Below are 27,829 nucleotides of genomic sequence, written 5' to 3' on the forward strand. Positions count from 1 at the left end.
GCCTCTGTCCCTGGCCGTGCTGGGGCTACCCCTCACCATGTCACTTGCTGGGGACATCACCGAAGGTGGAGGAGACGCAGAGCTGCTGGTCCCCAGCTCTGTCCCCCTTGCTCCTTCCCTGTAGGGCCATGGTTCGCACCGTGGTGCCAAATGGGTGCTGCAGCAGCACATCAAAGCCGCGGCCTGGCTCTTTGTGCTGCTTTTAAAAAAGGGGAGGCTGGACACAGGGAATTGGGGCTGCTCAGGAATGGGACTGTTCACCACGTCCCTTGGGAAACACAACCTTGGGACATGGCACCCCCTGTCCCTGCACCCAGCCCTGCCCTGGGTGCCGCCAACGAGGGCACAGACAATTCCTGTCCCCCCATCTGCTGCTTCTGTCCCTTCCTGCTAAAAGGAAGAAAAACCTGGGGCCGAATTGCTGCGGTGCTGAGCATTAGGCAGCTCTTCCAGCCCGCTGCCTGCCCCACGGGGAGGACACCCGTCCTCAGATGTCTTTCTCATCCTGCTACGGGGCTGGGAAGGGGCTGGGGCTGGTGGAGAGGGGTGCAAAGGGGACGTTTGGGTTTTTAAGGGTGGCACTTCATATTCATGAGTAAATATTTGCTAATGGCAGCACAGCCGGGCAAATGTAACGGAGCTGCTCCCCCCGCCAGAGCAGGCAGGGAAATGAATATGAATTTATCATGATTAGGTGAACCCAGCAGGGAGAGCGGGAGAGAGAGAGGGCTAGGCAGGGAGGGGGCGGGCGAAGATGGATCTGTGCAATAAAATTAAATAAGGACACCAAATAGAGCCACTTCTCACGCGCCCGCCCGCCCGCGTGCTGGGCCTCTCCCGCCCTCCCTCGCTCCTCCGGCTTTGCTGATTTCTCTCTTTCCTCAAATTTATGAGGCCAATTATGAAGATGAGGTTGGAAGTTCTCAGAAGTTCACTAAATGCAAAGTGCGGTCCCTGCTGTTCCCATCAAATTAATTAACCAAGCGCTATTGATGGCCGGGCGACGGCGGTGCGGCATGGAGAGCGAGGGGAGGGCTGCAGGGGGAGCTGCCGGGGGGGGGGCACAGAGCCCTGCAGGGTGTCCCTGGGGGGGATTCCTCCCATCCCACTGATCAGTGGGCTCTCATCAGGCTGGAAACCAGCACAAACGGAGGCATTTACCGAGCTGCTGACTCCCCAGCAGGGCCAGAAGTCAGGCTCCCCATCACCACGGGGAACGGGGGGCTCCTGCCCCGGCAGCGCCGATGTTTTCCCCTCTCGAGGTGCGTGTGTGTGACCTGGGGACGATTCACCTGCTTGTGTTGAGTTTTTAGAAGAATTGGACGGGCAGCTCTGCAGCTCCTGCCACTCGCAGCCTTCCTGGGCAGATACATGGGTCTACATAGAGGACAAAAAAAATCACCCATGTGGAAAGGAACAGCTTGTAGACACCCAGCCCGTGGAAATGGGGTCCCTGCAAGGGCTGGCTGGTGGCTGAGCTGGTGCTGAGCTCTCTGAGGTCTTCTCTGAGGTCTTCTCCAGGGTCCTTGGGGTCTGCAGCCAGCCCCCAGCCCCGTGCAAATGGTTTGGGCTCATGCGTAAACCCTGGAGGGTGGCGTGAGATGGAGATGGGCAGAGCACCTGTGCCCTGCTCCATGTTTCCTTAGGAAATTAGGCCCAAAAAAAATAGGGAAAGGAGGATGTGAGGTTGCAGGCGGCTTGGATAAAACCTTAGGGGAAACCAACCGGGCCCCCCCTGGTGCCGAGCAGCCCCGCCGGAGGTGCTGGTGCCCGTCCTCGCCGCCGAGACGGCAGCAGAGGGAGCTGGAGGACCGGGGAACGGCAGCGCCGGGCAGGCTGCGGGCAGCCGGGGCTGTGCCGGGGGTCCCCGCTTTGGGGACAGCCCCCCCAGCTCCAGCCGGGCTGCCCCATGGAGGGTTTGTCCAGGAGAAGGGGGAGAACCCGGAGGGCTTCATCTTCCCCTGGGGCATGGCCCAAACCCTCTCAGCTGGCTCAGCAGGAGAGCAGGGATGCTGAGATGGGATGCTGATATGGGATGCTGAGATGGGATGCGGATATGGGATGCTGATACGGGATGCTGATATGGGATGCTGATTGATATGGGATGTTGATATGGGATGCTGATATGGGATGCTGATTGATATGGGATATGGGATGCTGATACAGGATGCTGATATGGGATGCTGATACAGGATGCTGATATGGGATGCTGATACGGGATACTGATAAGGGATACCAAAATGTCTTAGGACAAGGAGGCTGGAGGGGAGCTGTCTCCATCCCTGGACCACCCCAGCACCAAGGGGAGCCCCGCAGCACGTGGCAGGTGCCTGTCAGTGCCGTGCCCCCCTCTCCTTGCCCATCGGGAGCTGATTTATGTCGGGGCCAGCCCGCGCTGACCTCCTACATTGGCTCAGGCACTATAACTAATGGCAGGTCAGCAGAGCTACAGCACAAGTGAAGTGGCTGGTGGGGGGCTGGAGAGGGGGGGACACAGGGCAGAGGCTGCCGAGGCTCTGTCTTGAAGTGTCACCGTGACCCCGGGGCAGGATCAGCCCCGGTGCCCAGCCTGCCCTCCTCTCGTCCTGATTTTGGGCCAGCAGCACCGAGCTTGGAGGGGTGGCTCGTGGTGAGGAACGGAGGCTTCGTGATGGTTAAAAGCCCAGCCAGGGGGAGCAGCAGGTCCCCGAGAACCGGTGAGGACCTGGTGCAGGTAATATTTTGCTTTGAAGTTGCCCTGAGACCTCGCATCCCCACGAGCATCCCCTCCCCAGCGCACTGCTCCCAGCCTTCACACGCAGCAGCAGGTCCCCGACACACACAGCTCACATCGTGCCAGTGATTTATTTATTTTTAAACCCTTTAGAGCCTGAATCCAGGCTGGATTTGGGTAACTGCAGCCCCCTTGCGCATCAGCCCCCAGCAGGTCCCCCCAGACCTCATCCCAGCTCGGGAGCCGAGTCCCCCGGTCTGGCCGTGCTGCAGAAGCACTTGGTGCATTCCCAGCTGGCTCTCGGCGGAGGTGATTTGTTTGAAATAATTTCCATGGCCTCTGCACTTATTTTTGCCGCTGGCATAGGGAGAGCAGGTTAAATCTGCGCTGCCAGACAGCAGCAGGGAGGGCGGGCTGCAGTCAGAGCGCACTGTCGGAGGATATTGCTCGGCTCGCGCTCTGAGCAACCCTAAAATGAGGTGTGGGATGTAAAAGCTGATGAGTACAGGTAGGTGAGCCCAGCTCCAGGCTAGCGGCTTTTACTACAGGGCTAGGAAACTCTGGCTGAAAATAATTAATTAATTAATTAATTAAATAAATAATGGGATCAGTTTTGCTCCAGCAAGATTTCAGCTTGGTCAAAAGCTCCTTGGAAGGCCTGCGCTGCATGGGAGACACATGGGGAGCTGTAAATAAGCAGGAGCTTCAAAAAACCCTCCCTGAAGTGACCGATAAATCCCCTGGGACATGACGGGGATGCTCACGGATCCATCCCGAGCAACCCCAGTGCTGTGCTGGAGAAAGAATCCCCCTGGGAGGGCAGCTCGGGGCAGCGCGGAGCGGTGCCCGGGCAGGGCGCAGCTCCGGCCACCCTCCTTCTCCATCACCAAGGGTGCCTGAGGACAGTGGTGTCCCCTGTCCCATCCCAGTGTGTCCCATCCCAGTGTGCTGCCCGGAGCTCTGGGGATGCCCAAAGTAAAAGGAACGCAGGAACGGAGCAGGATGCTCAGCCTGCACAGGTTAAATAAAATCCTGCTGCAGCCAGCCACCGCGCACAGCCGCTGCCCTGTGCCCTCCCGTGTCCCCTGTGCTCCCCCCCCGAGCAGATATGGGGGATCTGACACCCCCAAAACACCCCCCTCCACCCCAAAGCAAGCCGCTGCTTCCCAGATTGCCCCAATGATCCCCCCCATTCCACCCCCTCACTGTCCCCACGGTGTCCCCAGGGACCCTTGTGGCCAATCCTCCTCTCAGGGGCTGGCGTCTCCGTGCCACGCAGCCCCCCCACCACATCCCAAGCCACAGCAGATGGTGGAGGTGACATTTGCCTGCGAGTGACGCACTTGACAGTGACCGTGTCCCCTCCTTATTGCTTCACGGAGACACCTTGACCCCCCCGGCACAGGAGGTTGCCCCCTCCACCCCACAACCTCCCCATAGCCCACCTCCCTCCACACCCAAACCCTTCTCCTAGGGGCACCCCCAAGGGCGAGCACCCACCTCTGCGGGGCGAGGGGGGGATTTTGGGGTCTGGGGAGGGGGGGGGACGGGGGACTCCTGCTCGTTCTCCGTTTTCTGCCTTAATTAGAACCCGGAGAGACCGGGCGAAATCGCATTAGCGCGGGGCCCCGGTGCGCCGAGCCATCCATCTTTTTTTATTACAGCGTAATGGGGCTGCTCGCGAGGCGCCGTGCGATTTGTCACAGGCCTCGTTCCCTGATAACGGGCATTTGTCATCACTTTCTTCCCGTGTTAATGTCATCATCGGCGGGCTGACAGGCGGACCCGTGGAGGGAGCGCTGGCGACAGACCACATCCGTCAACCTAATATTTCCATGGCTGTGGGGATCAGCCGGGCTGCGCGCACGCATTAAAGCACTTATGAGGGGAGAGAGGAAGGAAAAAAAAAAAAAAAAAAACACAACAAAAAAAACCCGAACCTTACCAAAAAAAACCCCGCCGTTGTCATTAATTAAAATGCGAGCGCGTGGCTGCGTGGGGAGGGGGACGCTGAACCCTATAACAGCGTGGCCCTATAACAGCGTGCTCCAAAAACACGTTTAAATGGGGTTTGGGGTGGTGAGCACAGTGGGAGGGGCGGTGTTAATAAGGGGACCCTATTAATGAGCTCTCTACCCCCCCTTATGGTGATCCCGGCACTGGTGTGATGAGCTGAGCGGCCTCAGCCCCATAGGATGGGGGATGAAGGTGACACCCCGGTGTCCCCCATGGGACCTGCCCCAGGCCCTGGGGCTGTTTCGGTGGCCAGGGGTGCCCTGGGCTTTGCCCCCTGATATTTGGCTGTTTCCATGGAAATGGGGAGGGGTGGGGTGGGATGGGAGGAGGGTGATTGGGGTCGGGGGGTTTTCGTGAAGGGTGGGTGTGATTTTCTGTGCTTTTCTGTGGTTTCTGTAAAAACAGAGACTGAAAAGCATTGGGTGGATTTTTATTATTTTTTTTTAAATTATTTTGGGGGTGTTTTGAGGTTCGCGGTGGTGTCTCTCAGCCAGCTTTATCCCATCCTTCCCAGCACCCAGGATGTCCCGGTACAAACCCGATTTGCACCCCCAAAAGTGAGCCCTGATGCTCCCAAACCCTGGTGAGCGCAGAGGGGGGCACGGGGACTGCGCATGGAGCATCCCCCCCTTTATGTCCCATGTCCCAGAGAGGTCCCAGATCCTTTTGGAAGGCTTTTTTTGGGTTGCTCTTTTTGTTTAAGTTCATTTCCATTTTTCCTTGCTGTGGGAGAGAACACGGGAAAGTAGGGTTTTGGGGGCGTTTGTGTGTTTTTTCCAAAACCCAGCCCTTTTATACAGACACACTTTTTTATTTATGCCCCCAAAAGTTTGGCCATCACCCAGCTCTGGGACAAGAGCTTTTCCCAGCTCCTCTGGGGAAACTGAGGCACGCAGCATCTCCCCTGACGGCTGCCGGGACTGGGGGGTGCCGGGGACTTTCTGCCCCATTTCCACCCCTTTCTCTGCACCCCCCCCATAAATCACCGCCCTCCCTTGGCCGAGGACCTTTTATAAAGGATTTACGAGGGGGCTGGCGGCGTGGCAGCGATGCTCTCCCATAAATCGGGAAGGCAACGGCGCCCCTCGTCGCCACCAGCACCCGCTCTGGGGGTGGCTCGGGAGCATCCCCGCTCCCCACGGCCCCCCCTGGACGCCGCCGGCCCCCTCCCCGCCGCCGCCTCCCCGTCTGTGGAGACCGCGAGCGTGGAAAATCCCCAGACGGGGAGTGTAAATGCTTGTTCTTTGTAAATGAAGAACATAATTAACATTAAATTAAGGTAATACAAATGAAGACAACACAGAGCCTGACAGGATGAGTGTTTGGGGAGGCAGTAGAGAGAAGTGATTCATATTTTTAATTTACTGTACAAATAGACTAGCAGGGCTGGGGGGAAAAGGGCCATCCAAGTGGAGTGGGGATTTTTTTTTTCCTCCTTTTTTTTTTTTCCCACTGTTGTTTTGCTGTGCTTTAAGCACACAATGACTATTAAAGTCAACTGCCCATATAATAGGACATCTCCTACATGACTGCTCTCCGAGAGGCAGCTTGCTGTAGCAATAAATTCCAGGAGTGCCATCTGCTGGCGCGCACCCTGCGCCGGGCACCTTCGCCCCGGCCACCGCGACACGGGCACGGGCACCGCTCCCGGAGACCCACGGCCGATAACACAGGATGCTTGTTGTTTTTTTTCCATATTTAATGCATTTTTTCCAAATGCACCCTTAAATATTTCATCTTCTGTGCACGTATATGTTTTGGTGGGGTGCTGGCTGGCTCCGAGGAAATATTTTAGGCTTTCATCGGTGTTTTGCTCCCCACTGAAGTGCTGGGTTTCGGCTGAGTGCCCTTTACCCAGGACATCTGGGTAAGGAATTAGCCATTTCAGGTTTTTCTTTGCAAATTAAAGGCACCTGGCTGGAGGGTGTGTGGCCAGCGGGCTCAGCTGGGGCTTGCTCTGCCCTTTCAGGGGATGTGGGTTCAGCTGCCCGCGCTCACCGTGCCATCAGGGTGTGCAAAGCAAGGATTAATACAAATCCAGCAGCCACGAGGACCCGCTCCTGGCTGAAATCACCTTTCCCAGCCTGAAGGCACAGCCTGGGACTGTGCCAAGAGCCTCCCACCCCATCCCCAAACTGCTCACCTAGGGATTTTCCTGATTCTGGGGGCGCAGCCTTCACTCTCCAGGTCTCTCACACCCCAATGTGTGGCCAGAGCCTCTCAAACCCCAGCTTTTGGGCACTGGGGTGGGCAGAGGGGCTCGTGCAGGACAAACCCCACATCCAAAGGGGATGCTGCCCCCCACCCCAGGCAGTGGGGTGCATCCAGCACTCGAGTGCCTCTGGGGTCTCCTGGCTGCTGGGATCCCATGAGCTTGCCCCTAACACTGTCCCCATCCCTGATGGAGCCCCAGGGACACTCGTTGTGGCCACCAGCACTGGCACAGGGACACCAGGGTGTCCCCAGCGAGCTTTCATCACCCCCCTGGTGCAGCTGTGAGCGTTCACCCTCATCCAGGCACCCAGCAGGAAAACTTCCCTGTAGGATTTGAACTCTTCTTGGCATCACCAGCTCCTTGGGGAACACATTTCAAAGTGTCTGGGACCTTTCCTACCCCAGTTTGGTTGGGGTGAGCTCCAGCTTTCAACGTGTTATAGCTCAATGCTTAAAGCCCCCCACCCTTAGCACATCACAAGAAGGCATCTTCACCTTTGATTCTGCAAAACTTAATAGGGTCAGGAGAAATTCCAAGCATCAAGTCCCTTCCCAGACTCTTCCCTGCACCTTCTCCATTTCCTCAAGGGGTGTTTGGACTCCTCTAGGGGACGCAGCCCCTGAGACATCATCCCTGAGACATCGTCCCTCTGGGTCACCTCTGAGCGCATCCGAACCCTTCCTGTGGGTTTGGGCAGTGCTGGAGCCCGGAGCCTCTCCCCTCCCCGTGAGGACACCAGTCCCTGCTTGGGACATTGCCCGTGGCCATCACAAGGTGACCATACACCATAGGATTTTGCCAGTGACCTCCAAGTCTTGGGAATGGGGGACCTGAGGCTCTGGTGGTGTCTGAAGCCATGGGCAGGGGGGGTCCTACCAGGTTTTCCAGGCCTGTCCCACCTCGCCAGCCAGCACTGAGCAGCCCTTGGCCATGGGGCAACAGCCACGTCCCTCGGCCACGAAGGGACCCGAGGATGGGGGCTGCTCCCGGGGGGGTCGCTCCCTCCCATACAGAGGGCAGGGGGCATCTCCCGAGCTGCCCAGCACGCGGGGGGGGAGGGCTAAATAAATACCAGGATAAATAAATACAAGTGGCAAAGAGGCCTGAAATGATGCTGTCGTTTGCTGGGAATGAGAGACACAAGTGTAATTTAGGTTTTGATATTATGAAAGTCTCGCTGCTCTAAAACAGCAGGGCACTCAGTGCCTCATTAATAAAGGATAAACTTGGAGTCTATTTACAATGCACTTTTTGGGGTTATTTACACTCCATTATACATATGTAATGCTGCACATATTTACCGCTCTGTTCTGCTGCCGAGAGCAGCCGAGGCGGGAGGGAGGCGGAGGGGGACGCGGCGATGCCGGGGAGCTGTGACCCTGCTGTCACCGGTGTCCCTTCAGCTGGAGGGTGGAGGGGCTGGGAGCAGGCACTGGGCACCACTCCGGACCAGTCCCTGTCCCCGTGTGTGCCCAGTGTCCCCTGATTTGGGATGCACCCCGGGGCTTTGCTGCACCCCAAAGTGTGGGGAGGTCAGGCAAAGCCGGAGCGTGATCCCAATCCTGATCCCAATCCTGATTCCAATCCCAATCCCGATCCTGATCCCAATCCTGATCCCAATTCTGATCCTGATCCCAATCCCAATCCTGATCCCAATCCTGATCCTGATCCCGACCCCTCCAGGCTGCCCTCCAAGGCCCCATAGCCACGGAGCTTCAGCGTGGCCCCGCGGCAGGCCGGGAGGACGGCGCGGCGGGCGGCGAAGGTGCGGCTGATCTCCACGAAGGTTTTGTTCTTGGTCTCGGGGACGACGAGGTGGACGTAGAGGGCCACCAGCAGGCAGACGCCGCAGAAAACCAGGTAGCAAAAGGCTCCGGCTGACATCTGGGGACGGGGAGACAGCAGGGATGGGGCGGACAGGCGGGTGCTGCGATGTCCTGGGGGTTCCCATCCCACCCCAGAGCCCCCCCCCCCGGGCCGGTACCTGTAGGAAGGGGAAGATGAAGCCGATGGTGAAGTTGCAGAGCCAATTGAGGGACCCCCCCAGGACGTAGGCGGCCGGGCGGTGGGACTGCGTGAAGAGCTCGGCCGTCATCAGGAAGGGGACACCGGCTGTGGAGGGAGGGGACGGGGCAGGGTTTGGGGGGGGTCAGGACAACTCAGGCACCCCAGGTGACAGCATCCCCATTGCTGGACTTGGGAATTTCAGACTGAGTCAAATTGAAGGTGGAGGATTTCATCTGGAGCCTCTTTTTGCAACCATTTGCCTAAATTCTGCTATAGGAAATCTTACAGAGACCTCAGGCACGCTGAAATGCCTTCCTGGTGCCCTCCACAACGTCGTTCCCGGCCTTCCTTGGTGAAAAAACTCTACAAAATTTCCTCTTATCCCACAGATAAAAGTGTTGATGCTATGGCCTGCTTTAGGCAGGAAAGGAACAACCACGTTTCCGAGCATCTGAATTTCCTGCAGGCCACAGAAATGCCCATTTCCAGCCAGATTTCCCCAGCTCTTACTGTGAAAGCAAACAGCAGCACCACAAAATGATGGCCCGAGGCTTTAAAAACTGGGCACAGATTGTGGCCACTTCTCCTGGGAGGATCCAGCCCCTCCTGGCCAGTGTGAGCCCAGCCAGGAGCCAAGGCTCCACGACTGTCCCTTAGCTGGGGGACAGGATTTGGGGTCTAGGACATGTCCCCAGCACATGGGGGTTGGATTTGCCATGGGGACCTGTGTGGGGTCCCAATGTCGGGGACAGGGCTGGCTGCGACCTCGTTAGGAAGGGCGTTGTGGTGGAGAGATCAAGCAAAGTGATAACAACTCCAGGAGGAGCGGAGCCCCTGATGGACTCTTACTCACAGCTCGCCCGGAATAGAGATATGTATTTTTTTGTTTTAAAAGTCCTATTCATCATTGTTTGTGAACAATGAGCCATTAAAATCCTAATTAAAGATGTAATTACAGTGAATAAAGTCTGGGCTGAGGATGAATGATAGAGCCGCTAACAGCTCGGCTAATCCATCAGCCGGGTAAAGCGGGCCAGCTCTCGCTCCTCGCTTTTGGAGCGAGCTCCTGCGCCCGCACCTGCCCGAGGACAGCAGGGTGCTCGCCAACCAGACCGTGATGGGAACGGGTTACACCTTTGGGTAACCAGATCTGCACTGTTCCCTGCTCCCCCTGTGCCCCAGGTCGTGCCCCGCAGCCCCCGGGGACCCCAGACCCACCTGGTCCCATGCAGAAGCCGGCGATGATGCCGACCACGCAGGCGACGGCGACGTAGCGCATCCAGGGCAGGGCGGTCTGCGAGGGGACACGGGGCGCTGGGACACCAGCGGGGCACGTCCCCAGCTCAGCAGTGGCCCCAGAGGACGGTGGCCTCGACCCCATCCCTTCATCACACCCAGCCCTCATTAAGGCGCCCAGGGCCCCGTTCCCAGCCCTGCCCCATATCCCAGGAGCAGTGGCCGGGTCCTACCTGCAGCAGCAGGCAGAGGGTGATGCCCGCCGAGCAAACACCCATGGCGCAGAAACCGGTGATGATGAGGGGCCGCCGGCCCAGCTTCTCGATGGTGAAGCACTGCCGAGGGAGAAAAGAAACCAAGGGAGCAATGGGGACCCCCCCTGGGGGCGGGGACATCCCCTGAACCCCAAATCCAGCAGCAGGAGTGGGGTGCTCCTGGCGGCACTAGGGGATGGGGACACCCCGGAGGGTTTTTCCCATCCTATTTGGAGCCGGGAGCATGGGAATTGCTCCCGGGCTGTAGGGCGAGCGGGGTCCCTGGATGAGCAGAGGTGGATTTTGGGGGCAGAGGATGCAGGATGCGGGCAGGCGGCACGGCGGCCGCCGGAGCAGGCAGGGTATTGACAGCAGAACAAATGCCTGCAATTTTATAACCAATCTCGGCACCTCCGTCGGGGGCCATTGGCGGGGCTGCTCCCCAGCACTGGGGGGGCTGCGGGGCTGGGCGGCACGCCAGGGGCTGGGGGGCACCCTGCAAAGGGGCTGGGGGCGGTTGGGGTTGGGGGCTGAGCTATGGGGAGAGGGGAGAGGCCCCTGCTCTGCCCCCCTTTTTCTGGGAGCGGCCGCCCCCCCCATCCATCTCTCTAATTGTCAGGGAGCGGATTTAGTGCCGGGTGGCTCGGGCTGGCCCCGGGTGACACTCGCAGATGGGACGAGGGCCATAAATCTGCCTGGCCCAGTGCTAACTCTCCAGCTAAATGAGGGCTGGCGGGGGTGTGTGTGTGTATGGGGGGGGGGGTGGGTTAGGGGCTGGCAGCCCCCGGGGCGGGCCGGTGCGTGGCTGGGGGGCAGATGGGGATGTGCGGCTCTGCTAACCAAGTGACAATGAAATCGGGAGCCAGAACAAACTGCTTCGCCCCCTCCCTCAGCCCCAGCCCTGCTGCCCGCCTGGCGTCCCTCCCAACCTCCCTGCTCCATCCTCTCCCCATTTCCCCACCTTTCCTAGCCGTGACCCCCAAAATTCTCCCTCCCTGTTTCCCTGCCAGCCCCTCTGTCCCCACCACCACCCAGCAAAGCGGCAGCGCCATGGCACAGATGGTATTTGGGGTCCATCCACCTCCTCCCTTCCCAGGTTTGATGGTGCTGGATGCTGGGGACAAGCCCCCGGGCATGGAGAGGCTGTGTCTGTCCGTCCCGTCCATCTGTCCGTCCGCCACTCACCCCGATCAACCCTGCCACGACCTCGATGGCTCCAGTGCCCACGGTGGTGTAGGGGATCTGGGACCGGGGGATGCCCGCGTTCTCGAAGATGGTGTTGGTGTAAAACCAGATCTGTCGGGGACGGGGCTCGGCGTGAGCAGGGGGGCACCCGGGGAGGGTGCAACGAGCTGCCAGGTCTCAGCTCTGCCCCGCAGAGCTGGGTCTCGAGGCGAGGACCCCGTAGGACTTACGGCGTCGATCCCGGAGAGCTGCATGCCGGCGTTCACCACCGCCACCGAGAGTGTTTGCCAGCGCACGGCGCGGTCCCGCAGCAGCTGCCCGACGGACGTGGTTTCCACTGAGGAGAGCGAGCGCTGCTCCTCCTTCATCTCCTGCACCGCGTCCTGCACATCGGGCATCCCCAGGAACCGGCGCAGCGCTGCGGGGAGCGCGGGGCTCGTGGAGGAGGGCGGACGCCCATAGGAATGGCACGGGGTAGGGACACGGGTTTTGGGGCTGGGCTGTTAGGGCAGGGTGTGAAAGGATGCTGCAAGGATGAGCTCTGGTCTCAGGAGGCCTTGGAGCAGCACCCAGAGCTGGACACCCCCTCCCAGGACACCCGCTCACCCTCTGTGGCCCCACAGACGTCATTCTTCTCTATGAGCAGGTACCGCGGGCTCTCGGGGAAGCAGTGCAGCAGCAGGAGCTGGAGGGAGGCAGGGACCACCACCACGGCCAGGAACAGGGGCCAGTACCTCTCCTGGAACGGGACGTGTCACAAAAAAAGCAGAGCAGGGGCCACGGGAGCAGGCTGAGGGCATCAGGCTCACCTTGCCCAGCAGCTCCGGGAGGCCCAGCACCTGCGCGGAGAAAACCCCCAGGCAGATGAAGATGCTGGGCATGAGGCCCAGGAAGCCCCGCAGGTTTTTGGGGGCGATTTCTCCCAGGTAGAGGGGCACCACGCTCAGACAGATACCTGGGGAGCGGGGACATGGATGGGAGACGCAGCCAGGAGAAGGGACCCCCTGGCACACCCCCTGCCCTACTCAGCACCAGCTGCGGCAGGGGACCCTGTGGCCAGCGAGGCGATCCCACAGAGCCCCCCTTGGTGCCCTGGGTAAGGGCTGTAAGGGGGGTGGCACCCACCTGCATGGAGCCCCGTGATGGAGCGGCCGATGATCACCATCTCAGGGGACCCCAGCTCCCGGCTGAAGCCCATAAAACCCCCGGCCAGGAGGACGAGCAGAGAGCTACGGCTGAGGGTGCCTCTCCTAGGGGGGCACAGGCAGTGGGGCAGCCCCTCCAGCCCTATCCAGGCCCTTGGGGCCACCCGTGCCATGCCACCCCCTTACCTGCCGTAGCGTGCCACCAGCAGCCCCACCAGCAAGGAGCCCCCCAGCCCACCCAGGGCGAAGGTGGAGACGGTCAGGGAGTAGAGGAGGGTGAGGGGGCCGGGGGCCAGCCCGTGCCCGTAGCGCTGGGACCAGGTGGCGTTGTAGAAATCCTTTATGTGCTGCGGGGTGGAGGGAGACATGGGCACCGAATGTGGTAGGGGAAGGGGGGAGGTGGGAAGGCAGCCCCCCAGGGGAAATGCAGGGCAAGGCAGCCTCAGTACCAGTGGGGTTTAAGGATGATTTAGGGGACCCACGTAGAGTTGGAGCAGCTGCTGGGGGCTTCCCCAGCCCTGCCTTCCAGGGGGTGACACCAACCCACGGTCCCACATCCCTCACACACTGCTCCTGCCCCTGGGCTGCTCTCTCTGGGGTAGGTTTGAGGGCAAAGCCAGCATTTTGTCATGGGGCTGGGGTCCCACCACCGTGCCCTGCTCCCAGCAAGGCCACCCCGTCCCTTACCACCGCCGGCGAGTTCACCACGGCCAGGTTGTAGCCGTAGAGCATGGAGGAGCCGAAGGACACCAGGAGGGTGACCGAGAGCAGAGGGAAGGTGAGGCGCTGGGGGAGAGGATGGGGGATCAGCACCCTGGTGGGCACTGCCCCATTCCTACCAGGAGAGGGACAGGGATGTCCCTGTCCCAAACCAAGACCCCAACCCCAGGGAGCCCCCCGCTGGGCACAGCTCCCTGCCACCCCCCAGCCCAGCAGTGACAGTGCTGTCACGGGGCAGATGAGCACATTCATGCCTCCATCCCCAGCAGCAGCAGCACGTCCCAGTGCCCAAACCCCAGCCCCAAAAGCCTCGTCTCTACCCGAGCACCCCCCCAATCCCAGTAGCCGGATCCACAGCACCCAGCAGCTCCCGGCTCACGCACGCCAAATCCCCGCTAATCCCACCAGGAATCCTGAGCTGGGAATGGGGGGGCTGGGAAGGGGCAGCACACTATGGGGCACATAGGGAATGGGGATGGGGCACCCCCCCAGCCCAGCAGCCCCCTGCCCACCAAAGCTCACCCTGGTGATGCCCCTGCTGGGGTCTGGGGTCCCTTTTCCATCCGCTGGGCTGAGGCTGGAATCGGCTGAGAGAGGATGAGGAGGAGGGGAGGAAGGCAGCCCCGCTGCCTGGCTCTCCTCTCCCATTTTCACTTGGAAGAAGGAGGGAGAGGGGAAGGGAGAGAAGGGGAGGCCGCCTGGTTGTCCCCGGGACTCATTGGAGGCTCCTAAGCAGCTGGAGGAGGAGTCCGGGGGCCTCCCCGCCTCGCTGGGGCACCTTGCAGGTAGGGGTGGCCCTGGGGCCATTTGAGGGGACCCTACACCACCCTAGCTGTGGGGCAGAGACCCTACACCACCCCCAAGGCAAAGGCTGGGGGTGGAGGGGGGGTCCCCTATCTCCCAATGCCCCCCTCAGCCCCCCAAACCTCCCCACACCACATCAGGCTGTGGGGCAGCAGCATCCCATCCACTGGGATTTGGGGCAGGAGGGCTGGTAACCCACGTACCCCGATGTGGCCGTGACTCGGGGCAACTGCCCCTGTGGGACAGGGGGGTGGCAGAGCCCCCAGCCCCGGGGCGAAGCCCCCAGCCCCGGAGAGGAGAGAGGCGGCTCACGGCAGCTCAGAGGAATCCAATTTTGCGGCGGCCAGAAGCTGCCTCCCCCGCTGCTAATGAAGTGCCTTTAATTAGCAGCCTAATAGCAAGCTCTTAATTTGCCCAACAGCCAGTGGAAAGGATGGGGACCCCACTAAGCCAGCCTGGCAACAGCTCCGAGGGATTAAAAGGGAGGGGGACGGCCGGCTGGCCCCACTGCGGGGGGGTCCCACGGGACGGGGCTGGGAGAGCCCCATGGGCACCCCATGGCCTTGGGGCCTCCCACGCAGGGTGCTCCGGATCCTGCCCCTTCCCTCTGGATTCACCTCCAGCTCCCCCCATAAAGACAGGAGCTTTACCCTGCCCTCTGCCCCACTGGGAGCCCTTCCCGGCCCGCCAGCATTGGGATTTCCCAAGGGATGGTGCCAGCTTCGAGTCTTGCCCTGACTCAGTTTCCCCGTTTCCTTTACCAGATGCTGCCCCAAGCCGGGGGTCACCTCCCCATTGATTTAGGGCTGAATTGGGGTTACTGGTGCCGGTCCCCAGCAGCATTTGGGAGCGGAGGTTTAGCGGGTGAGCAACACGTGCCAGGGAGGAAGGGGGACGAGAGGAGGAGGGAAGCCTGGGGTGCTTTGAGACACTCTATGACCTGCTTTGTGCTGACAGGGAGCTCGTCTCCATTATTTACAGACATCCCCGATCCTCCCCTGCCTGTGCGTAGGGGCTCCCTGACTAAAAACACCCTCCTTGGGGTGGGGAAGCTGCCACGGAGCTCCCTTGGGCCCTCCCGCCATCACTGCCAGGCCTTGCTGCGGCCTGGGCCCCAGCCCCGGGGCTGAGGTGGAGAAGCCCTCCCGGAGGGCTTGTTTTTTGGTGCTGCCCCTCGGTGCCCACCCAGCAGCCAGGCAGGGCCAGGATAAAGGCCATGAGGAAGGAAAATGTGGCTTGAATGAACCCTGGTGGAAAGCTGCGTGGCTCAGCAGCCGTGGATCCTTCCCCTGCCTGGAAGGAGCTTGGCTGCCTGGGCATGGCTGCTCACAAGCGTCTTCGTGGCTTGGAAGGTCACAAAAATTTGCTGGGGGAGCCTTTTCGGGGTTGAATCAGCAGAAACAGAGACTCCAGTGATCATGGTGGCCCCATTCTCCCAGAGCACCCGGGAACTGTGGTTTTGCAATGGAAATCTCCTGCCTCCCTCCTCCAGCTGCAGGGAGGCCATTTACCTGTACAGGCAAGGACCTGTACGGTTCTCCTCCGACACCAAGGCACCAGAGCAGGCACAACTGATTGGGATTTGGTTCCCAGGCCATGCTGGCACCACTGATGCAGCCTCCTCGAGCTGGTGCAGGCCCAGCGGCATCTGGCTGCTGAATCGTCCTACACATTTTTTGGGAAGAATTGCATCAATTTGCCCAGCAGGTCTAAACCGACCAATTTTCCTCTTTCCAAAAACAAGCTTACTATACTCTTGAAAGTGTGTGTGTATAAATAAATGAATAAATGTATGTATATATATTAAAAACCAAAACCAACCCCCAAACCAGAGGATTCCATTTTAAATCTGTAGGTTGATCAAACGCCGTTAATTTGAAGCTATGCTAAACATTACTTTCCTCCTTCATTTGAAGTGGAAATAAGGCACACATTTTTAAACAGAAAGGGTAATTAAGCACTGAATCTATTTAAGATAAGCCGTCCTGGCGTTCACTCCTTTCCCGTGGAAATTTACAATTGAGATTGCTTTTCTTCCTCGAAGAGGAGCGCGCTTCGGTTCTTGAGCTTCTGGATGCGATGCCAGGATTCCTGGGAGAAGTTTTCCAGGCTGTGCCCTGCAGCGGAGCACTGCCCTGTCCCCGAAATTTGGCAGAAAATATTCTGAGCCTTGCTTTCAGACATCAAAGACGGGGAAGGAGCAGTTAAGGAACGGCCAGGACTAGCCCACAGGGAGGACCTGCTGTGGTGTTTGTGCCTTGGGCATGGGTGGACGTGGGGTGGGGATGCCCAGAGGGATGTGCTCTCATTTGGGGTGTGGGCAGCCACATGATGCTCAGGCCAAACTGCATCCTGCACTACAGATCGACCGCCTGTCACCCCAAGTCTTCTTCAAAGCCTATTACTGAGTGGGAGGAGAGAGCAGGGAAGGAACGGAAAAGGTTAAACTGGGGTAAATATCCGCATTTATTTATTTGAAACGAAACAAAACAACAACAACAACAAAGCCCACCCTTGCTAAACAAAGCAGCCAGCCGCTGGGGATCCTGTCAGGAGGAGAGACGGGGATTGGAAGTGACAGGAGCCCCGCTCCCAGCGCTGCGGCAGAGCAGGAGGCGTCGCAATCTCCAGTCCCCCGCTGGCTGCCAAGAATGGAGCCAGCGGGGAGAGAGGCGGCGGGGGCGCCGCGCTTGTTTGTTTTCTGGCCACCCCAGGAGCCAGGGTTTTAAAACCGCGGTGGCTTTTGTTTTAAAAGGGGCTGTTAAGGAAAATGGAAAGAGCCAGGGTTGCTAGCGGCGGAGCGTTTTTTTTTGTTTTTTTTTAAGAGGAAGGTATTCGGAGGGCCAAGGGTGCTTGCGTTGAAATTCGGGTGAGCCGCAAGCATGTCAGCATCCCCAGCCATTGTGTTGCATGGCGGTGCCGCGATATGTCAATTACTCACTCATTATTGAACAGCAGGGTTCTGATTAGCTTATAAAACAAATTTGTGCTTCTCCTACCAGGATCTTGCAAGAGGATCCAGAAAAGCACAAAGTCTTTATAGTTTCCCCCCACCCACCCCTTTTTAATGGGCAGGCCGGCTGGGGCTCGGTGCGTCAGTCACATCCCCTCCCTAACTTGCAGGGCGGACTCATTTGCCATCAGCCACGAATGGAGAGTTTGTTAATTAAAAAGTATACTGTGGTTTTCGGAGTAAGTGTTGTTTGCTTGTTGTTCTTTTTTTTTTCTGGTGCCCTGTACCAGACGTGCGATCCATGTACACAGGGGGCTCAAAGACACGGGTCCTTCCCAGCAAAAGGAAAACAGGAGAGATTCACAGCTTAACCTTTGTATTTAAGTTATTTTCTGAACAGTTAAAAAAAAAAAAAAAAAAAAAAAAAGAAAAAAGAAAAGAAAACGAAACAAAACACACTGTTACCATGACCCTAGCTCAAGTGAACATTAGTACATTAACTACACATCACCGTAACATAATCACGAAATTCAAAGCACTCATTACTTAAGAATCCGGATAACAAATATAGCGGGGTAACAACCCAAAAACTCTGGAGAAACCATGTTCTTTCTCACCTCTCTCACTCCCGCTCCCCTCTCAGTCTGAGCAGGCAGGGATGCAGCACAGGCTGGCCTGGCAGGCTCTCAGGAAGGTACCGATGGTAAATAGCCGGAGAAACCAGCCCTGCTCCTTTTTGCTCAGCTCCAAATTATTTTCTGCCATGCTGAAACTGTGGGTAGGCTGGCTGAGCCCTGCAATGCCTCACATGATAAAGACAAAGCAGCTGAAAGCACATTTCTGCTCCCCAAACTCCCAGGTTCTCACACTGAATTTCCCCAAAAATCTCACAGCCAGCTCCTTGTTGGTCCCAGCAAACAGCCCGGGACAGCCTTCCTCCTGCACGCAGGGCTTAAAACGCTGTCTGTAAAGGTGAGACAATTTATTTCGGTGTACAGGTAGGGAGCTGAGGTGCTCTGTGATGAAGACTGGTGTCTCAGGCTGATTTTCTGGCCACGGCTGCTCTCGTTTCCTGCTTGGGCAGGAACCAGGATACCTTTTAGGGCAGTAGGTTATTAATAAAGGGACCTATCTAGGAGTCAGTTACGATATATTAAAGGCTCGTACATCTACACTCATCAGCATCCCTCTAATTTTCAGAGTATCTGTTTAACGTCACCGAGGATTAACTGGTGGTGACAACTCCTGGGGGATATCAGGGACAAAAAGGGAAACCCAACGGGTTTTGAGAGCAAGCACAAAGTCACGGGAAGAATTTTCTGACAAGACAAAGGACGATTTATTCTGGCCTGGTATCAAGGCTCGCCATGGGAGAGAAGCTTTGGGAATGTGCCAGGAGTTAGTCTATAGCTCATTAAAAAAATAAAAAAAAAAAAAAAAAAGAGGGGGAAGGGAAAAGGAGAAGAAGCCAAATCTGAGCCTCAGCAGGCAACCGCTCCCCTGGGCCCACTGCTGGGGCTGCACCCAAGGGACCTGTTGCTTCTGTAGGAGGGATTTCATATGGAGACTTCCTCCGGGGACAGCCGGGGCTCTTGCTGTTCCCCCTTCCTTCTGGGAAGCTGTTGCTTATTGCTTCTGGGGGGACAACAGAAGGGCAAGGCTCAGCATGTCAGATGCATCATGCATGCCACTTGGAGACCCCGGCAACGTTCCTTCTTCTCTTGGCCAGCATATCTTAGCCCAACCCTTCCAGTTCATGCCCCCAGTGCAACCCAAAAGGGGGCATCAGCCGAGCAGTTCAGCGGCTGGAGGCAACACCTGATTACCTCCCGACATTTCTGATGTTCTTAGAGAAACCCTTTGTTCTCGTGAGCCTCGTACACAAGCTAAGAAATCTATTTTCAGCATTGTCCCCACTCCCGTAGAGGTCCATCTCCATCCCTACACTTCCTTCCTAGCTTTCAGCCACGTAGGTTGTCTCCTCCTTCTCCTCCCACAAGAGCGAGCCTGCAGGAGGAAGGCTGGCATCAGCTTCTCTAACCGGGAAGAGCTGCTGGTTCTGTGCATCACCCACAAAAATGTCGGTTTGGGAATCACCAGCCAGGAAAGTCAGATCTAAAATGGTGCTGAAGGAAAGTGCCCTCAGAGCTAGGCAAGGAGCCCAGGCTGGAGATGTGCTTCCCATCAGAGCCGGGATGCTAAAAACCTCAGAGCCAAGCCTGGGGCTCTGCTCAGACTGGGAAAGGAGCACGTGGCAGGGGCAGGAAACACATACCCAGGAGCAGAGAAATGCATATGATACCATGATACTCTCCAGTTTTTTCAGAGTTGTTCCAAAAAAAAAAAAATTAGGAAAAAGAAAAAAGGATCCTTTGGAGCAGGAGGCAGGGAGGTGGAGCATGGTGGTCCAAGTCAGCTTCCAGTTTAGGAACAAGTGTAAAGCATTTCAGCGTTTCTGATGACTTCTTGACTGGTCACCCGAATCCTTCTGTTCCAGCAGCGATGTGTCTGTCCCTGAAGGTTGGTGAGGAGCAGAGGGAGCCGCTCCCCAGGAGACAGCCGCACAAGTTCTCCCACTGCAAATCCCTTCGTGCCGTTCTCTATTTGCATATTTTAAAGCAAGCCGTGCTCCTCTGAGGATGAGAAATATTTGCAGCGAAACTGTGCCCTATTGCCCAAGGAGTCACAAGCAGGAGGCGGTGTGGCCGCAGCGGGCTGTCCTGCTCTGATGTCCCGCACCTCCAGGACTTTGGATCCCGTAGTTCGAGGTGGAAGGCTTGCATGAGCTTCCTACTCGTGGTTGAAGTGACGATCTCTACTCAGCAGAGGTATTTCATTTCATTTCAAAGCAATGTGCAAACACTTCGAGCCCACAGATGCTTCCAGCCCCTTTGTATCTCCTTTCAGCAAGCACGTTCGAGCTCTTTTCATGATAAACTCTGCAATTGCGCCGACCCAGCCGAGGATTTACCCAGTCGGTTCATGCTGAAACCTCTCTCTCACATGCACTCTTGCACACACACACACACACACACACACGTATCCTAAGGGGGGAATTTGAAAAAGCCACTCTCTGCTGACACTGAGAGATCTACTTACCAGATTGCTCCTCCCTGGGGGTACACTGAACACCACCAAATGTCAGGCTGTGGCAGTTTCAAGTTCAAGTTAATCAGTTAACTTCAGTTTCCTTCTTAGCTATCAGCTAATCTGTACAACTCGGGAGCGGGGTAGGAAGCCTTGCCCTTCTGCAGCTCTGTACCAAGTCCCCAGACAGCCCCTTCTGGAAGGTGAGCCACTGCTCTTATTGTTTGCCAAAACCAGATCTCAGCTGTTGCTCACAAACTGCACCTTGAACAGCTCCATACAGCAGAGTTCAAACTATGGTTAACCACCATTCGGGCACCCAGCAGCGCTCAGAAGTTACAGGACAGCAGCATGGAGCAGCAGGGCTATGACAACCATGGACAATCTGCAGTGGTGGCGACTCTGTTTGGCCAGCCGGTCCTCCGTTTCTCCCAAATTCTTGCAACTAATAAAAAAAAATGCATCCTTGCAGGCGGTACCCACAAGGACGCAGTTAAAATATTCGGAAGTCTGCAGCCTTCAGAGGCTGGAGTAACAGACTGGTGTTTTCTACAGTGACCTAAATGGAAAAGACAGAGGATGACCAGACAAAGCGAGGGAAGTAACTATTAAATCTGAAGCCAAGGTTTATCCCCTACTGATATGTAACCATGCTGCAGACGAGGCCATGACTGAACTTAGAGGAACAGTGTTCAAATAACATTAGGAATAAGATGCAGAACTTGAACTGAGAGATGGCTGGGATGTGCACTTTGATTCCCCCTGCTCCCCTGCCAGTTTTGCTTTGGGACTGCACTATGTCTGATATGTGGAACTGCCTGAAATCTCAAACGGCCTTCCTAGGCTCAGAAGTAGTGTCAAAATTAGCTGTGGGTGAACTTACTATCGTCACTCAGAACATTTAGGACTCTGCAGGGATAAGTCACGCCGTCAATGTTACCTGAACAGAGCAGAGTTAACCTGTTTGACCTTTTTTACAGTGATAATTCAAACAGGAGTGTCACCACACGCTCTGAGATGCTCTTTTGAACCGATGTAGTCTCTAGGCTCAACGAAAACCCAGGGAGCTGGGTGCTTAGCACTGCTGCTCATGCGCTGCAGGAACCGTGCCAGGTACACCCTACGCACCTGCTTTCCATTCCTCCATACCTCCACTGCTTGCTCATCCATCTTGGCTGTCACCGAAATGATTTAAGCCCTCTGAACTGCTCTTTGGGGACCCTGGGCCCGGCTCCTCGCAAGATTTCATTGGTGGGAAAAGCGCATCCCAAGCAATTAGAAACAACGCAACTGCTTCCATAGCAAAGTGAAGATGATGAGAATAGCTGAATATAATTTTCCCTCTGCCAAGTTCCAAGTTCAGAGGGTGTTACAAAGCCTGTTTCAAACTCCCCTAGCCCAGAGACAAAGCGCCCTGACTTCCCACTGCAGGACTGGAGCAACTCCCTGCTGTAACCCAGTGGGGTTATTCAAGACCTGCAGTGGGAGACGTGGGCACAGCCCGGAACGGCCAGGATGATTTACACAGACTTTCCTGACCCAAACGCAGGCCTGCTGCAACTCCTTGCAGCTCTCCAGAAAGAGCCACGTTCCCCAGACCTCTCTATCTAGTTCGGAGGTAGGCAGAGTTTTTTTTTCTCATGTCCCTCCCCTCCAGGGTTATTTTAATCTCCTAAACAACAGCGATTTGCAAAAGCCTCGGCCAGAAAGCGAAGATCCAGCTCAGCTATCAGCAAAGGGACTAATCATCCCGTGTCCCTACACCGCAATGCTGCATGCACATAGGTTGGAGAAGCACACCAAAGGCTCTCCCTGCTAGAGCTTTCTAGTAAGGCCAGCCCCAGAACTGCTGTAGAGTTGTCCTGGAACCACTTCGAACTTCACTGTCTTTAAAATTGGCTGTCATCTACCCACCTGCCATCGCCAGGAGACTGTACCCTGGGATGGAAGGAAAGGAGCAGAGCCCAGCTCCCCTCCTCGTCCTATTTACAGAACGATTCCTAAGCCATCAGCTGTCTTCGGGGAGAACAGCAGGGGTAAGATTGTCCTTCATACAAACCACCTCTTTGCTAGTGAAGTACTGTCCTCACACAACGTTTCACTGGGATGGAAGGAACCGGACCTCGGCCCCAGTCCCTCATGCTTGGGACTTTGGCAGAAGAGCGTTTAACTTTTCACTGACTAGCATTCCCCAGCCAAGCAGATGTTAAAGGAGACTACGATACACATCCAGCTTCCAAAGGGTTAGCAGAGCAGGCAGGAGATGGATTTAGCTCATAATAGTCAAATTTCAAGGGTCCTCTCTCCAAAGGAATAGGTCTGCAGTCAAACAGCCAAAAGCCACGGGGAAGGGGGGCCCTGGTCTGGCTGTTACACGCGTTTCTCTTGCTCTTCAGAGTCGAATGCTTTTACAAAGGCCTAGCAATGGATATTGATTTCAGTCTGAGAGTAGCAGCCTCCTCCCCACCCACCCCGGAGTGACTCTCCCAGCAGGGTGCACTGTGGCTGTAAGTCTTCTGCTTATGAGCAAAGCAACACATTCTGGCAACATCTTAAATATATTCACAGGACATCTGTGACTGGGTTTGGAGGGGAACCAAACAGGGTAAAGGGGAGAGGAGTGAACGGGAAGATGGGGATGAGGGAGGAAAGGGATGGGAAGGCTTAAAAATGTTAATTGTTCATGAAAGATAAAAGTCATCTTCTGATATAGCAGCACTTTAGCAGTCAGCCGCGCTGAGTAGACCCTGTCTGAGATCAACCGCATGCCAACTTTGTTCCAGAAACAAGTCTGAGAGCTTCTCTCTTCAGCAAGTATTGGTTACGTGGATAGTTCTTTTGTCCTGGCATTGGCAGATAATTTAAATACTGCAGCTTAAATGAGTCCTGGGAACAAAAAAACAGAACAAACCAAACAAACCCCGTTTGTACTAAGCCTTTTAATGATTTAAAAGAACACCTGATTGACCAGAGTGTTTGAGAAAATCAAAGTAGCTGATGTGACAGCTCTGGAGCATCGCTGTATATTTACTCATCAAACAGGATATAGGATGTGCTCCAGGACAGAGCATTTTCATGGAAAAATGTCATCATGAACATCCCCTTGCAGAAACCTGTCAGCTCATCTGCCTTTTTTCTCAAGCTACTAACAGCAGTGGTACCCACCACAGAGGGCAATGATGCCATCCCACTCTGCTGACAGACATCAAATCCACTCTGCAAATGACCCAAACATAAGAACCACAATTTCCTCCCCACGTTGTGCTGGCCGAGACAAAAAGGTAAGGTGACGAGCAGACCAGCCAGGCTCTGCCATGAGCAATTTAACAGCCATGCTGTAGTAGAAAGGAGGAGGGCTGGCCCTGTCAGTAAATGATTCTGCATATTGATGCATCTCGATTTAATTTGCCAGGTCTTGAGCCTCAGAATCTCCCCCCTTAGCCAAACTGTTCTCTTGAATCAGCTTGCTGCAGAGCGAGAAGAATGGTCACCACTTCAGCGGGAGGGAATAAAGCTGACACTTCTTGGCGAAACACTCCTGCCTGGTTACAACTGCCCAGGGTCAGGCCATCTGCATCCCCTTGTTAGGCAGCAGCTGCTCTGCTCGCTCTGCAGAAACCCTTCCTCCTTCTGGACAGCAGTGAGAGCTGATTTAATTATTGATGATGATGGACAGAGGAGGAGTTCTTCCAGAAAACTCACAGGCACCACATGCCACAAATCCTAGGATAAAGACCTTGTTCTAAGGTACCAGAATCCTTGCTGTCCTTTCACAGGTCGCTGCAGTTATTGTGCAACTGAGATGAGAAATACTGATAGACTCAGCTAGGCATTCAAGCAGCATGCTCATATTATGTCCAGTGTCATCTTTGAGCCTCTGTAATTATTATTACTATCATTATTACTAGTATTTTTACCTGTGCGAGTGTGAGGTACAGTGTAGTGTTATTTATCTTGAGATGTAAGTGTACGTTCTGGACGGGGAACGAGTGGATTCTGCTTGGGCAGCTGGGTCATTCAGAAAATCCCAGATGAGGATGGTGTCATCGTGTGAGCTGCTGACAATCTGGAACTCGTCAAACTGAAGTCGAAAGACTCTTCCAGAATGCTCCTAAAAGCAAGTAGAAGACACAGCATGTTAATTCACAAACCTGCTGGCACCTAGGATGGAGCAGGAAAGAAAAGCTTGGGCTGGGATTCCAGCACTATATTAATTTATCAGACAGAAAATTCTATGACACATTGTGCCTTCCCATCACGTAGTGTAAACTAAACCATCTTCAGTGAAACGAGTCTGCCATATCTGTGTTCTTGGCTCGCAGGAATTTTATGTTACATTTACTTATCACTCCTTCAGTCCTGATAACAACCAAGCTCTCTCCACCACAGGGAGCAGCCTGGTGAGGCTGACGGGAGCAGTCTCTTCCTTGTTTTATGGCAAAACTTTTTCCTTGAAATCACAGCACTCCCAGATGCAGGAGGTTACAGGGGGAGAGACAAGAATTTCGCAGACAAGACTTGGCACCATTACTGCTGCAGAAGAGGGAAGAGCTTAATACTGGAGGACACTAAGGAGCCTGTTGTAAAGTCCAGTGACACCGTAATAATTCCTCTTAAGCAGTTCTAAAAATATGAACCAGAAAGGGCATTCTTTATAGGCAGTTTGCATTCTGCTCTGAGGCTGAGTGGAAATGGCATGACGATTTGGCAAGAGTTCAGCCTGTAATTAACAGGAGGTAACGGCAAGATCCTGGATATCACAGAGCAAATCCACTATGCTTTCCCTTTTGTGCCGACTATTTGTTCTTGGTGCTTACTGCTGCAAGAGCGAGCAGGAACATCCACCTAGATCAGAAGGGAACAGAAACTACACAGGTGGGACAAGCCCTCTCTCTTCTACCAGTATATATTTCTGTCCTGGTTTCAGTTAGCACAGAATTAATTTTCTTCCTAGTAGCTGGTGGAATGCTGTGTTTTGGCTTAGGATGAGAAGAGTGCTGATAACACCCCGATGCTTTAATTGTTGCAGAGCAGTGCTTACACCAAGCCAAGGACATCTCAGCCTTTTGCTCTGTCCTGCCAACGGGCAGGCTGGGGGTGCAGTAAGAGCTGGGAGGGGACAGACCCAGGACAGGTGACCCAAACTAGCCAAAGGGGTATTCCATACCATCTGACGTCATGCTAAACAATATATAGGGGTGGCTAGCTGGGGGGAAGGGGCCGGACTGCTCGGGGTTAGGCTGGGCATCGGTCAGCGAGTGGTGAGCAATTGCATTGTGCATCACTTGTTTGTACATACTATTATTACTTTCCTATTATCACCATTGTATTATTATTGTTATTATTTTTATTATTATTTTGTTATTATTATTTTCCTGTCTTATTAAACTGTCTTTATCTCAACTCACGGGCTTCACTTTCCATTTCTCTCCCCCGTCCCAGAGAGGGAGGGGGGAGGGTGAGCGAACGGCTGCGTGGTGTTTAGCTGCCAGCCGGGTTAAACCACGACAATTTCTCTGGAGTGTCTATGTGTTGGAAGAGGCTCAGGGTCTGGAAAAAATGCTTACAAGTATTTTAATATTGAAAAATAGAATTTTTTCAAATATTTAGACAGAATTACTAGCTACTAAATGGGAAATCTGTCTTACGGCACAGGACTCTGAAAATGCAGCTCAGTTTGAGAAGAACAGAGAGAACACAACAGCTGCTTTAAAGGGAATCTCTGAATCTCTAAATGAACTGCAAACAAACACACACCCCTAAGTCTGATTCCATTTTTATGACATTTTTTTAAAAAAACTCCAGCTATTCAGACCTTCCTGGTCTTTTAACCAAATAACAATAACCCCAATTTGTCTTAAAACCACTTTCTATCTTCCCACCAAAGAGAAACGTGCTTCCAGACTCTATATTATATCAACAAAGAAGCTCTTGCTAAAAGTATCACTACAGCTGTCAGATCCACTGAGGGACCGTTCTCAAGGACACTGAGAGAAAGGTACTTCTAAAAACTGTTTTGAAAAGGACCTGGACTTTTTAGCTCACGAGGAAAGCTGCACTTATTCTGCGCTTGGAAAGCTTCTGTCAAACTCAGGCGGCCGCTGTTCCAGCTAACGGAAGGGACCTGGCATGCAGCGAGCATTTGTTATCTGTGCACTTTCCTCCTACTGTTTGAAAATTGAACATGAGCAGCAGGAGACTCACGATGTTCATTGTGCAGCCAGGTTTAATTTTGGAGGCCGAGGGAAGAGAGGAAGAAAAAAAAAAAACATGGGTAAGCGGGTATAAGGACGCCCTGTTGTCATAAACATGAAAAGCCCTAAAAGCACTACAACAGCCTCCTCTGCCCCTCCTCTTCTGGCCCCCTCCATCGCTATCAAACAGGGATTTATGAGGATCCATGTGTTGAGATTCCTACAGTGTTTCCATCCCACCGCTTCTGATTTATAATATAATTAGTTGGGGCACTTTGGCTGTCCACTGCTGGAAAATGCAGAGGAAATCACACCAGTTAAATTAAGTCTACAGGTTACCAGGCACACATTCGTCTCAGGCTGGAGCAAGAACACTACTATCAAGCTGAAGTCTTAGATTCTTGGGATAAAAGCGTTCCTGGGCATGGAGTTGTTCCGTACTTTGCAACGGGATGGCTGAAGACAAAGGGGTTTTCTGGATTTTGGCCAAGAAATTATTTGCAGTTCTATCTGGCCACCAAGAAGGTTTTTCATCGTAGTACCTGCAGGCATCCAAGGCTTTAACAGACTCTTACTCTGCAGCTTTTGGTCCAAATATGACTGGAAGAGTTAGTATTGATTAATGATCGACTGCCTGTCAGCTGAGTCACAGGAACCCTCATAGCCCATGCAAGGTGTGAAGTAAAATGCAAAAAAATTGACAAAACAGTAGCAGTTTGGGTGGTAGATGCCTGTGCAGAAGGTCAGGTGGAGCAGCTCAGCCGATGAGAGGTAACCACACCTTTAGGGGTTTAGAGCACACAACGGTCACAAGCCACTGCACGAAAAGGTCTAATAAATCCAACATCATGCCAAAATGTCTTTTCTAAAATAAAATAATAATTCAGTACTTTCCTTTTCATTCAATGTGAATACCTTACTGGACTGAGATCTTCCTTTAACCCCAGGCAAGTCTATCAGAGCAGCAGCAGTGCATGTTTTTTGGGGTGAATGTGATGGAGGAATGCTTGTAGGAAAGACCACATGGCCTTGGATTTTCTGTTATTTTTGTCAAAATATTTCAAGACCAGTGCAAAGCCACTGTTAAGCATGACTGCGCCCGTTGTTAACACTCACACAATGACATTTTTACCACACCATCATCAGACCTGCACTAAATATCACTGGAGAGCATTAAAGCAGTAGTCACTGTTTAAGGACGAAGCAATTTCACTGTCTGTTCCAGTCCTTAGCCTTTGTTTCCTTAAACACCCAAAAGACAGTTAAAAGCAATGAAAAGGTTGCTTTTGTTGCTAGTTTT

General features: G+C 54.7%; 2 protein-coding genes across 13 annotated transcripts in view; both read right to left on the minus strand.

Annotated features, from left to right (window-relative positions):
* Positions 1-6,113: 6,113 nt before the first annotated feature.
* Positions 6,114-14,203, minus strand: LOC137859334 (solute carrier family 2, facilitated glucose transporter member 9-like). The gene is made up of 12 exons (XM_068688305.1): positions 14,014-14,203; positions 13,459-13,557; positions 12,958-13,118; positions 12,752-12,876; positions 12,436-12,581; positions 12,233-12,365; positions 11,857-12,044; positions 11,627-11,737; positions 10,421-10,522; positions 10,170-10,245; positions 8,929-9,056; positions 6,114-8,828 (listed from the first exon to the last, which is right to left on the minus strand). Exons 1-12 carry the CDS (start codon positions 14,137-14,139, stop codon positions 8,478-8,480), a joined length of 1,746 nt encoding a protein of 581 aa, XP_068544406.1. The 5' UTR covers positions 14,140-14,203; the 3' UTR covers positions 6,114-8,477.
* A 2,540-nt stretch (positions 14,204-16,743) lies between these two features.
* The window catches only part of BTRC (beta-transducin repeat containing E3 ubiquitin protein ligase), a 118,829-nt gene continuing 107,743 nt past the window's right edge, over positions 16,744-27,829 (minus strand). For all 12 annotated transcript variants that reach the window (XM_068688294.1, XM_068688292.1, XM_068688296.1 and 9 more), the window contains 2 exons: positions 24,253-24,446; positions 16,744-23,221 (listed from right to left, as the gene is read on the minus strand). In XM_068688294.1, coding sequence (XP_068544395.1) covers positions 24,285-24,446 — 162 coding nt within the window. In that variant the 3' untranslated portion in view covers positions 16,744-23,221; positions 24,253-24,284. The remainder of the gene's footprint in view (positions 23,222-24,252; positions 24,447-27,829) is intronic.

The sequence above is a fragment of the Anas acuta genome, chromosome 7 (assembly GCF_963932015.1).
Source record: "Anas acuta chromosome 7, bAnaAcu1.1, whole genome shotgun sequence".
In the NCBI taxonomy this organism is placed as follows: Eukaryota; Metazoa; Chordata; class Aves; order Anseriformes; family Anatidae; genus Anas; species Anas acuta.

What these genes read in the sequence shown, in the direction of transcription:
- LOC137859334 (XM_068688305.1), bottom strand. Translation starts at nt 14,139, where the DNA reads ATGGGAGAGGAGAGCCAGGCAGCGGGGCTGCCTTCCTCCCCTCCTCCT. An exon ending in CTGGTGGCACGCTACGGCAG is followed by an intron (nt 12,877 to 12,957) that starts GTAAGGGGGTGG and finishes GTGCCCCCCTAG; the next exon opens with GAGAGGCACCCTCAGCCGTA. An exon ending in TCATCTTCCCCTTCCTACAG is followed by an intron (nt 8,829 to 8,928) that starts GTACCGGCCCGG and finishes CCCCGTCCCCAG; the next exon opens with ATGTCAGCCGGAGCCTTTTG.